The 12,990-nt window shown below is 35.0% G+C and overlaps 1 protein-coding gene across 2 annotated transcripts; it reads right to left on the minus strand.

Annotated features, from left to right (window-relative positions):
* Positions 1–930: 930 nt before the first annotated feature.
* Positions 931–12,473, minus strand: LOC112053519 (transmembrane reductase CYB561D2). Of its 2 annotated transcripts, XM_052882102.1 has the most exons (3): positions 12,340–12,473; positions 12,042–12,262; positions 931–5,375 (listed from the first exon to the last, which is right to left on the minus strand). In XM_052882102.1, the coding sequence occupies exons 2-3, from the start codon at positions 12,225–12,227 to the stop codon at positions 4,863–4,865; spliced, it is 699 nt and encodes a 232-aa protein (XP_052738062.1). In that variant the 5' UTR covers positions 12,228–12,262; positions 12,340–12,473; the 3' UTR covers positions 931–4,862. The 2 variants fall into 2 exon arrangements, with proteins under 2 accessions (XP_052738062.1, XP_023948726.1); XM_024092958.2 differs by having other exon boundaries at positions 12,042–12,460.
* Between the last annotated feature and the right edge of the window lie 517 nt (positions 12,474–12,990).

Genomic DNA, 12,990 nt, shown 5'->3' on the forward strand with positions numbered 1-12,990 from the left:
CTAATTCATCTGAGATGGAAGTTAAATGCAGATGGCGTCATCATCGCTGGTTCCAAGGTATACTATTATCTGTAGCGGGTTATAGCGGGAAATTTAAAAGTGGCGCGTTTTTTACAAATTCAATAGTATCTTAATAATCTGTAATTATATTGTAATATTAGTAAGTAGACATATCTACCTACGTTAGAGGAATTCCCAACCTAAAAAAAAATCAAGTGTGCACTGTGCACTTCCAATTTCTGCAAAATGCCTGCTTAGCTGCCTTAGATTGCTGGATAAGGACCGTAGGGCAGGGGCATTAGTAATGGTTTGGTGTTAAAAAAATGGTTTGAAATTTTGTACATATGATATAAAGAATGTCAAACGCAGTGCTCATAGATTTCAAGAAAAAAACTGAATCATAATCCTGTATTGTTTTTATCATTATCATATACTAGCGGACGCCCACGACTTCGTCCGCGTGGAATTTAGTTTTTCACTAATTCCTCGGGAACTATGGATTTTTCCGGCGTAAAAAGTAGCCTATGTGTTAATCCATGCTTTATTATATCTCAATACCAAATTTCAGCTATATCGAGGAGTGAAAGAGTAACAAACATTCATATCATCAAAATCATCAGTTTTCGCAAATCTCTGGAATCCATAGATTTTTTCGGGATAAAAAGTAATGATATGATAAAAGTCTGTGTGTTAATCCAGAGTTAAATCTATTTCCATTCCAAATTTCAGCCAAATCGCTTTAGTAGTAGCGGCGTTAAAGAGTAACAAACATCCAAACATCCATACAACTTTCGCGTTTTTAATATAGTAGGATTATACGTTTATTTTTTTACATCTGCATGGTACCTACCAGTTGGCACTATTTTTCATAGTCATTTCAGCCGACTTTTTTTCTGGTATTTTTTCATATCAATGAAAAACTTATTATGCTTTGATTCTAAATATTTTAATACAATATTTATTTATATGATTAGAGTAAATAGACAACTTTACTTACGGTAAGCATAGGTAATATATTATATCCTCTAAATTTAAGACAAATTTTTAAATAATAATAAAAATAGGCAACATTTTCAATAACAAGAAATTATTTGACTAAGTAGTCAAGTACATAACTGAAAACGCGATTTATGTGATATTCAGGCTCTGCTGGCTGTTTTTATTCACTATTGAATGTCCGTTAAGGTAGCATTCCGGTCTTGGCGACCGCGACCGGGTCGCAAGACCTACTGCTTAGTATGAATTTATACGGAGCACTAAACAAAAGTGGTCGCGCGACGCGGTCTTGGGCGTCGTTGGGCGGTTTAGTGCTCCATATAAAATTCATACTAAGCAGTGGGTCGCGCGGTCGCAGGTCGCGGTCGCCAAGAACGGAAGGCTACCATAAGAAGATTCTGTGGCACCGTACAATGCTATCGGAATGGCACCAAATATTATGTTGTACTGTTTACATTCTGAGGTTATTTGTGAATTTGTGATTCTAGATCTTAAACAATTGTGGGCTCGCGCAGAGCTGTGACCTGTGTGAATTTAAAACTTAGAGCAGAGAACAATCTCGTATGGGCAAAAACTTGAAAAAGTGCAGCACTAAAAAAATATACAATACATACAAACTTAGACCATTAATAAATGGTCTAAGCATACAATACACAAAAGTACCTCCGAACTGGCGGTAGACGTATTGTGTATGTACTACATAATACGGGCAGCGGCTACCACGGGGTGTATAAACACCCCCTGGCAGTCGCGACAGAAATAGAATACCTGATTTGGCACATAGAAATAGTATTAAAAATAGTAGGTACTAGGTAGATAGGTATATATTCCAAAACAGGCAGTACAGAGTAGGATTAGATAGTTTCATACTATTACAGGACTGTGTATATATTAAGAAATTTTAGGCAATATAATATTGATTAAAAATATATTCCTATGAATATAAAAATAACTTATAATCTACGTTTATTGTGCACCACAAAATCATGCAATAAATATTTTTTCACTATATATGAATAAGACTTCGAGACACGTAAAATATTTAAAAGATCTATTAACAGATTTATCTATTACATGTATAGAAAAGTAAGTACATACTCTAAAAAAGTCACGTTTTTTTGTAAATAGTATTTTATTAGAGAAAATATAACTAACATTCGAGTTATACATATACCTGCGCTTTTAAGATATATACTTAATAAAAAACGGGAAGAGGTGCAGGTATTTGTTACACGCACTTTACAAGTAAGTGGATCATACATGGATTGAGCAATGTACTTAACACATTTGCAATTCGCAGTTCGCACATCATAGTTAGGTACCTCATCCTTTATTTAGATATTCAATAAATTTTTGTGCCATTTATGTATGCAGTGAATTTGTAAAATATCTTGACTTACTGGAAATATTAGGATTCAATACTACTTATTGGAAATATTAGGATTCAATACATACTTAGTGTGTAGCAAATAAGTATAATAATTATTGTAGTTGCCAATATCGACAATACTTTGTGCTCAAATTATATTACATAATACAAGTAGACGCCCGCGACGTCGCTCGCGTGAACTCGTATTTCTCCTGTATTGTTTTTTATTTTTTACAAATCTCGCGGGAACCTTGGACTTTTTCGGGATAAAAAGTATGTTCTGTCAATTTATCTCCACCTATTGAAAATTTTATCTAAATCGGTTAAGCGGTATGGTGAAAAGGTAACAGACAGACAGACGTACTTTCGCATTTACAATATTTAGTATGGACATAATTATAAGGTAAGCTACAAAGGTCTCGATTGACATTTAACGTAAATGAGGTCATGTTTACAACATCATGATAATATAATCAATATGCGTTATCTATTAGGCATTTACTCTTACATATTTAATACATAACATTAGCAACAAAACTTAATAGCGATAGTACAATCAATATTCATATTGGTAACTGCGAAAATCTACTAAGAAATATTCGAGATAAATACCTACTTCGCTATCAACATATTCCATTCAAAACCGAAGAGTTGTAACCTCGTAGTGTATATAATGTACCTAATGTACTGTACTGTACTGTATTTTAATGTATTTAGTCTAACAGTTATTACATTTACTACACATTGCTATTTAACATCTAGAATCTAGATAATTTTGGCATATACAATACCCAGGTTAAAATACTACATTAGTATTTTAAATTTTTATAGATTAATAAGATAAGTTAACTACTTGCGGTCAGGGTTGCCAATATTTACTGTGAAATAAAGTATAAATATTTAATGATGTCAAAAATGTACTATTTTACATAAGCCTTAAGGATAGCCATGAGCCGAAAGTTTAATGCTCGTCCACTCTCAAAAAAAGATTTGTGTCTCAGATTTCAATATTGAAAAATATATATAGTTGAAAAATCCCCCTTTTTTAAAGTCGGTTCAAAATACACCTACATTTAGTGTGAACTATAATATATTTTTTTAACAGTATAATGGATCTTTAAAAGTATGCAGACCCGAAAAGTAGTACTTATAATAATTATATTATAGTACTGTTGGCATTGGCAACCCAACTTCCAGTATTACTGGTGTTGCTATGCTATGCAGGCAAACTACTTTTGCCTTAAAGCTAGTGATTGCTATTCAAGTTAGGCGTAACTATATTTTATCAGTAAGTTAATCAAGTCAAATCATTTCTACTAAAACAACATAATATTTGCTATTAACTATAATAAAACAATTTTGATAAGTTGTTTTACTGAATCAAGTGCAAGAAAACAAATAAATTGCTGCCTGACTTTTAAAATTGTTAACAATCTTTGGAAAGATTAACAGTTATCAAAAATACATATTTATTTTTTTATATTTTTAGATTGTATATAAGTAGTAACTTACATTGGCACACACACGTGCAAGCTTTTTTGTAGACATGTAATAATAATAATGGATATATTATTAATAAAATCTCATCAACAAAAACCAAATCAGTAACTACATACTACTTTTTAGTTACCAACACATTAGGGTATTGTCTTAGCTGTGAAAATATAACTAATTCGACTTGACTAAATGGCTTTATTTTTAGATATTCCATCTATTTAATCTAAATTTACGATCGTACAGAGAAATATAATATTATATAGAAATATAAATATAAAATTATGTTATAATTATTATGTTTGGGACCTCTACTCTTAGCGAGAATGTGAATGTTGTAGGAGTAACTAACAGTATTCAATACAGATATGACAAGCATATTATCTATTTTTTTTTTTAATTTTTAATTTTTGAATGACTATAATAATATTATGTTTGTATAATAACATACTACTATTAACAATAATATGGAATGATAAGTTTTTGCTTACTAACCTAATATAAAAAAATCAAACACTTCAGGGATCTAAATATACACAATCAATATTAATTGTTGTATATACAAAAAATTGTCATAATATACATACAAATTTAGATCCACCATAAAAATGTCCTTTAAAAAAATAGAAAAACCTGAAACCTTTGGTACGAGTAACAAAATAAGTATCTTGAGTAAATCACATAATTAGCTAATTAAGTAACATAATATTCCATTTTGATTATAATATTTAATAAATAATTGAATTTATGGATAATTAATTCATTTAAAAAACACTAAAAAAATTCATCTTACATAATCTATAACAAAAAAGATGACATACAAAAAGAGTAGGTACATTTAAATTCAAATATTTAAAAAAACACCTCTTAACCCCTTAACCCTAAATATATTTTAAATGCACACTGAATGCTGAACATTCAATGTGCAGTTAAAATATATTTATTTATACAAGCAATAATTAGAAATTATTACAAATGGTTACCAGTCATGATTACCAGTTAATTAATTTGAGTAGCCAATTCTTTCTTTCAATCGAAAATAAACCTTAAGACACGGGCGTAAGACTGTAAAAAGCATTACAAGGAGAACTAATACAAGACTTGTGTATCTCAGAACTTCTCCAAAAGACCACCATTTAGAGAAACATCCAAGTATAATTGTTACAGTGCCCAAACAGAATGTTACCAGGCCAGCAGATGCATGCAGTAGTTTCATATAAATGGGAGCCAGATAGTCTTTCAATTTAAGACTGTAAAGAGCACCAAGACCACCCAAACTTGTACAGCAAGCAAACACTAGAGCAGCCAAACCAAATTTAGCATGTAGGGTTTGAAAATGATACTTGTCTTGGATGATTTTGTTTGAAAGGATCACTAGAAATCCAACGAGAATGGTGAGTCCTGCTACCAATTGGATGACCCAGTGGCGAGCACTTCTCAGCCTGATTGGCATCCATTCTGTAGCCAAATCTCCCGGTGTGACAGCGTTTATTGCAGATGTCATCAGAATTAGCCACTGAAATGTAATAAAAAAAGATATGATATATTTGAGTCTGATGAATTATGCATTTTGTATTTTAATTCTAATATTTTTGAAATATATTTATAACTCATGCCACACCGCTTCACCCGGGAAATTCCTGGTCCCATAGGAATACTGTGATAAAATATAGCACTTGTGGATAGTGTAGCTTTGCAAAAGCAAAAGAATTTTTTTATTGGTACAGTAAGTACATTCTGAGCCTATTCAAAGGAAACAAACAAACTATCAAATCTTTTCTCCCTCTAATTTTATAATTAGTAATGATAACTATGTGACTAAGGAAAAAGAAATTGTTACAAAAATACCGACATAAGCCAGAAAATTACAGACATTTTTAATCATTTAATGGACATAATGAAATAAATATCGTCTGAAACCGCTGTCCGCCATTATGGTTATCTATGCCATTAAGTGGAGCAAGTTACTATTTCTCAATTTTCAGTCTGGTTTAAGACCATGCATTTTAATTTTACACCAAAAGTATAGTAATTACCACCTCTGTGTTTAGCGAGATTACAGGAAAACTGAGTTACAGTATTTTGATCTATCCAAGGTAAAAAAATTGGACTTCATCAAGTTCAACATTTTTATGTTTTCTAAGATTTTATGTCACACAATGGCTGACAATGTCTTTGGAAAACTTGACTTTTAAAACAATTAATCGAATTTTGATAATAATAAATTACTTTACTCAATTTGTATAAATTTGACTATTAATATGGAAATGTTATTATGTCATTGATTTTTTGCTTTAGTGTTAGTTTGTAATTGTTTTAGACATTATATCATAGTTAGATCAATATAATTATAAATGTGTTCTATAGTCACTGTAAATGTTGTAAAAGCCTAGAATTGGTTAAAAAATATCTATAGATTGCAGATATATTACTGCATGTATGCATATAATGTATATGTAAACTGTATCAACTGTTGGCTTTTTTTTTTAAATAACTATACTCTATTAATTTAAAACACACTTCATAAATAATAAACAGGCTTTGTATTCATACTAATTCTGTCTATATAATAGGTGACACTAAGTCTGTCTGTTTGTTACCTATTTAAGGGCAAATTATTTTATAAGGAAGGAATTTAAGACTAAAATTTTGTTCAGTATATAGAACATAGGCATTTATTTCTTACTTAAATATAGTAGTGGAACAAGGGTACAAAATTGGTCCTAGTAGGAATATTTTATGAAAATCAGTAGGTACATTAAATAAACAAAAAATATAATGTGATTTAAGAATTTCTCATACACCTACTAAAGTTTTAGTGAAAACTTGTCAAAAAATCAGAAAATTAGACATGTTTACGTAATTTATTTTTAAAACATTGTCAAAGATCAATTAAATATTTATTTTACTCTTATAGGTTTAGGGGTATAAATTATATAGGGGTTTAATGATTTATGAAAGTTGCAGATAATATTCAAAGTAATAATTAATTGGTACCGACATTCACTGATGTTAAAATTAAATGATGATTATGAAAAAGGTAACAATTAATAAAATCTTAATGTTTAACTGTTAAAGTATATATTTTTCCTCAATATGTTTAGTGAATAATTTTCCTCAACTTAATTACAGTCTCAATATGAACAAGAATTTCAAGAAGTTGGAGATATTTACACATTTTTTTTTTTTTTTTTTTTTTTTTTTTTTTTTTTTTTTTTTTTTTTTTTTTCTTGTACGGCCAATCTGCGATCAGTCCTAAGACTATAAACAAATATGTTGCGAGTGTCTTTGTCTTGTGGAGGTCGATCCTCATTAGGAGTCGGCGCTCATTTGGTGCGTCCTGTTTTTTAAATGTCCAGGTCGAGTATGCGTTTACGTTTAAGACGCCTCGGACAGTCATCAGTCAAGAGTCTGTTTGCTAAGATATTAGGATGAATAAGGAGTCGCTTCTTGTATCTTTTGGCTAGCCCCCTAACTTCGTCCTTTACTGTGCAAATTTGCAAATTATGATGTAGTTCCTCATTCGTGATAAACCACGGCGAGTTGGCGATAGTACGTAGTATTTTATTTTGCATTCTTTGCAGGATATTTAGGCTAGTGTCGCATGCACTACCCCACAGTTGAGCGCCATAGGCCCAGGCCGGCTTCAAGATGCACGTGTAAATAAGCAGCTTGTTGTCAACGGACAGCTTAGAGTTTCTGCCTAAAAGCCAGTGGAATGTTTTAAATCTGATATTCAGCTCTTCTCTTTTAGTTTTTATATGCTTTTTCCACGTGAGTCTGCGGTCTAGATATAGGCCTAAGTATTTGACGTGTTCATTGTGAGGCAAAGTGTTGTTATCTAGATGGACCGGCGGACAATCTCCTGTTCTTAAAGCAAACGTGACCTGAACAGATTTATTGGCGCTTGTCTTAATCCTCCAATTCCGCAGCCATGTTGCAACCTGATCAAGACCTGTTTGCAGCAGTGCTGATGCTGAAGTAGCATTTTTATGGCTTGCTAATATAGCTGTGTCGTCGGCAAATGTTGCTGTTGTAATATTTGATAGAGTCGGTAGGTCGGCTGTGTATATTGTATATAGAGTAGGCCCCAAAACAGATCCCTGCGGCACACCAGCGCTAATATTGAAAAACGAAGATGTTGTGTCTTTTTCTTTTACTTGAAAAATTCTATCAGACAGATAGGAGGAGAGAAGTGGTATGTAGCTATGTGGTAGCACTGATTTGAGTTTGCACAAAAGACCTTTGTGCCAGACCTTATCGAATGCCTGCTGAATGTCTAAGAAAGCAGAAGCACAATATTCTTTATGTTCTAGGGATTTTCGAATTTTATCGCACACTCGATGGACTTGTTCTACTGTCGAATGATGCTGTCTAAAGCCAAATTGATGAGGAGGAATCAAGTTGTTTTCATTTAAAATTGGTATTAATCTTTCCAGAAGGGCTTTCTCGAATAGTTTTGACAAGGTTGGTAATAAGCTTATGGGTCGATAAGATTTGATGTCATGTGGTGGTTTCCCCGCTTTGTGAATCATCAGTATCTGAGACACCTTCCATATTCTCGGAAAATATTGTGTTCTCAGAATACCGTTAAATAGGTATGATAGAAAAACTAATGCTTTCTTGGGTAGCTCTATCAAGACCTCTTTTGTGATTAAGTCAAACCCGGGTGCCTTCTTGTTGTCTAATTCTCTAATTAGTCGTGCTATTTCACGAGGTGAGACCGATTTTGGAGGAACATTTAGCTGATAGGGAGCATTTACAGTTGATTCTACAGAGTCCTCAAAGTAGCTGTTATTCCCTGATTCATTCGGGGTGAATACTAATGCAAGGTGTTCAGCAAAAGCATTCACTTTCTCTTGGCAGCTCCTGGCCCAGGTTCCATTTTCTAGTTTTAGAGGTGGTTTCACTTGTATCGGCCTGCTTATTGTGTTAGTCAGCTTCCACAGGGAGTAATCAGAGCCAGAAGTTGGGGAGGCTGATAACAGTTTTTGGTTTACGGTACTATCTTCTATTTCCTGTAGCATATCCTTTAGCTCTTTACATGCTAGGTTAAAAGCTCTCTTGTCAGAGTAATGTCTGCTGGTATGCCAAACGGGTCTCAACCTTCGTTTTTCCAAGATTTTTATTTTAACTTGCATGGGGATATTTGAGGATTCCGGATCATTATTTACAGGAGGTGTGCTACTCCAGCAAGCTTCCTGTATTAGATTAGTTATATGAAGAGTAGCATTTTCGACGTCTTCCGGCGTTTTTAATGCAGTATCTAATTTGATTCGTGGCTCTAAGACCTCCCGAAAGCAGTTCCAATCTGTATGTCGGTTGAAAAGACTTTCAGGTTTTTCAATGTGAATAATGGTAGTGCTTACAGTTAGCAATACAGGGGTGTGGTCAGAAGAGCTATCATAGCAGGAATCGACTTTAAAATAGTGTTGAGACAGCCCTTTTACGAAAAAGAAATCGAGAAGATCGGGTATTTTGTTCCTGTCTGTTGGCCAGTATGTTGGTTCGCCTGTGGAGATAGGTAATAAATTATTAGAAGTCATAGCTAGGTTTAGTTGTCTGCCTCTTGTTGTTGTCAGTCTTGAACCCCAGTAGGTGTGTTTTGAGTTCCAGTCACCACCAGCTACAAAACGATCACCAAAAGTCGAGAAAAGCTCTGAAAACATGGCTGCACTAATGTTATATTTTGGTGGGCAATAGACAGAAGCCAAGTTGAAGAATCCACATTTATCTCTCACAGACACAATAGTAGCTTGAGTATGGCTTAACTGGTAGTCGGGGAGGCTATGGTGTTTTATAGAGCTTCTGATTATAATAGCTGTGCCACCATGAGCTGTGCCATCGGGGTGATTGGTTAGGTATGTACTAAATCCATCAAATTTAATGCAGCTGTTATTAGTACAATGCGTTTCAGTAATAAGTAGGGCGTCAAGTTTGTGAAGTTTTAACAATAACTCTGCCTCTTCTTTGTTTGGACTTAGGCCATTGATGTTCCAAGTAGCAATTCTTAAACCTATTTTTGGGCTAATTTATCTACAAGCGTTGTGATGAGGCTCATTAGAGTACTCATTTGTTGTAAGATGAGATCAAATTTTTCACTTTGCTTAATGAGAATTTGTTCTAAGTTAAAGCTTAAGCGATCATCATATGTTGTTTGAGGTTCTTGAGATTGTTGTTTGTTTTTGGTTTTGACGGCTTCTGCATAATCCATCCTGAGTTTTGATGATTTTGGTTGTTCAGAATTCTGCCCTTCCGACCTTTTATTTGAAGAGTTTATTGGTTTTCTGGATGGTTGTTTGGTTGACCTCCTAGCTAGAATTTCTTTATAAACCTCGCATCCTTTATAGTTGGCAGGATGTGATCCAAGACACAAAGCACATTTTGCAGGGGTATTTCTGTCGCGTTTGGGGCATTCTGATGTTTTATGCGATTGGGCACACTTGACGCAGCGAAATGGTCTCATACAGTAGTTTTTGGAGTGGCCATATTGCTGACAACGTTGACACTGTACGATCGTTTTACTTTTTCTAGGGTCTTCAATTTTGACAGACTGATGGTAAATGTACTTAATGTCTTTAACAAGTCGATTGTTAGCATGGGGAAGGAGATTCACAAAGAAAGTAGATGTGGGTTTCTTTTCTGGGCCATATCTGGCATTAATTATTTCACCAGATACTGTATTTCCCGTTTTCTCTATTTCCTCTTTTATAACCTGAATTGGTGTGGTATGGTGCAGATTTCTAATCACGAGCCTGCAGCATCTGTTATCTTTTCTGTTGAACGTATGACCAATTAGTCCTTGCTCTCTTATTACGGTAATGATTTTCTTGTATGTATCTACATCACCAGAATGAACTCTTAGCTGGTTTTTGTTTACAATTTTGTAAGAAAATTGTTCTTTCTCAGCTACAGTTTTTAAGAGATCGGTTAACATATTTAAATCCTCAATCCCATATAGAATTATTGGAGGTGGTTTATTTGATCTGACTGTGCTTGGAGCCGCAGTTTCCTCAGGAGAATCAACATCCAGATCAGAGAATTGGTTGGAGGTTTTAACAGGATCTGGTGAGGGGCTTAACAATTTCCTTTTTTTAGAGTTCCTATTAATGGGCACTCTTTGCCAAGATGGAGGTTGGTTTTCCAAATCTGGGGTGGGTTCCGACCTTGATGGTGGTTCCTCCGGCTGCCTGTTCCCAACCGAGGAGGATTGTGGCCTGGATATAAATAAGCTTGGGTGAAACGCTTGCTGTACAAGCTTTTTGGTGGTGTTACTGCTGTTACTTGGGCCCACAGTGCTGGTGTTAGAGGGTGAACTATCTTTTTGCCATTGGTGTGTCTTCTGTATTTTCTTCGTAGTTGTTGGTGGAGTCCTCTGCAAGCCTCTTCTTTTAAATGGGTCTTCTTTTTCTTCTTCATGTTCTTTCTTCTTGTTTACGTTTTCTCTTCTGTCTTCCAGTGACAATTTGGGTGAGCGGACTTTGCCCCCCCCAGAATACGCGGGGCAGACAGACGAATCTGTGAGGGATTCTCCTTCCGCAATGCGGTCGGTACCCTCCTGGGGTAGTTTATAAACCTTGTTTTGATCCGCCATCCAAATTTTCCCCAAGTTTCCCCCCCTGTTTGGCCGTTTGTGTTCAGAGTTGGCCTTCTCCTAGATGGATTACCAGCCAAGGTTGACGAGGCCCATCTCCCCGAGCAAAGAACCTAGTTTATAGTGGCGGCTCTCACTCGCCACTGACGTTCATCTTCATCGAGTTTTACGCCATTTGTTGGGGTATACTCCGCCACAAGCTCCCCAGCGACCCTCCGATGAACCGCTCCCTGTCCGCAACTGCTTATTGGGTATTCGCAGCTAACCCCCATATCTGAGGGCCGTTCGCTATCCGCAACCCGCGACGCGTGTGGTGGCATAGAGCTCTGCCCCTGGGAATTGTCGCCCAGAACCACAAAATATTTACACATGATTCTAATTAATTATGATTATTGAGGCCAACAAATAATAAATAAAAGAATAATAATTGTGTTTAATAAACCTGGAATATATTCTTCCGGTAAGGCATCACTACCACAATGTAGGTAACTTTCCCTTAATAAATTGTAATTTATTTTTACAAGATAAATACTTCATGTAAATATTTGTTATTCAACAATAGAATAGTGACTCTTTCTCTTTACTTACCCCTAAAGCCATCAATGTGGGATGATACGAGAAAAGGGTTGCACCATCCTTGAAGCAACAGTAAAACATAATTCCAACGAAAATCAATGCACATATATTACTGATTAGATTTAAATAACTCGGCTTCGATGCATTATTGGGCGGCACCAGATGGGATGATTCTGAAGTTCTTTCTACTGGAGGCATTTCAGTAAGATTTGTAGTGCTGTCGGTGGATTTTCCTGCCATTAGAATACTACGTTAAGAAGGACTGACGTGTTGCGCACAATATTTCATTCAATAATAAAAAAAACTATACTCTCGGAGCGTTTATCGAGCGATCTCCGTTTTTATCATTCTCTCAATTCTCAAAAAGTCAAAGCGCAGCGCACAATCAACAAATCAAAACATGTCAATACAATAACAAGACAAGTGACAGTGATTTGGACCGTGACATTGACATTATTAGTTTCTTTGACATTGACATAGTACTGTACTAGTGTGCCACAGACTTCTATTTGTATATATACGTTATACAATGTGTATAAAAATTATTCCTTCTTTCTAAAGTCTGGAAAAATTGTTAGTGCACTATATCGGGTAGGGGCATTTGAAACTAAAGCCCTTGCATCCTCTGTAATGCACGTAACAACCTGGCAAATCCACGGTACAGCATATTGTTATCCGAGCTGATAGAGCTCTTGAAACTATGATGTATCGTGGGGCCTTTCTGGACATTGATGGCGTTTTAGATCACACCACGTGTCTAATCTATGAGAGCAGCTGGTGAACAACATGGCATACCAATATTTTTAATTCTTCAGATGGGTAGAGTGCATCAAGAGCTAACGAATACAGTCGGACTTTTGAGGGACAAGGGACAGATCGACTACTACAAGTGCCAATGGACTGAATGATTGTGAAGCCAATGAGGAGCCATTATAATCAGCAGTGTTTATGGATGCTGTGA

Source organism: Bicyclus anynana, chromosome 6, assembly GCF_947172395.1.
Source record: "Bicyclus anynana chromosome 6, ilBicAnyn1.1, whole genome shotgun sequence".
In the NCBI taxonomy this organism is placed as follows: domain Eukaryota; kingdom Metazoa; phylum Arthropoda; class Insecta; order Lepidoptera; family Nymphalidae; genus Bicyclus; species Bicyclus anynana.

Bases quoted from the DNA above. Each gene is read 5' to 3' on its own strand.
- LOC112053519 (XM_024092958.2), bottom strand. From the start codon at position 12,269: ATGGCAGGAAAATCCACCGACAGCACTACAAATCTTACTGAAATGCCT. The intron at 5,376-12,041 runs GTAAGTAAAGAG...ATTACATTTCAG, and splicing joins CCACATTGATGGCTTTAGGG to TGGCTAATTCTGATGACATC.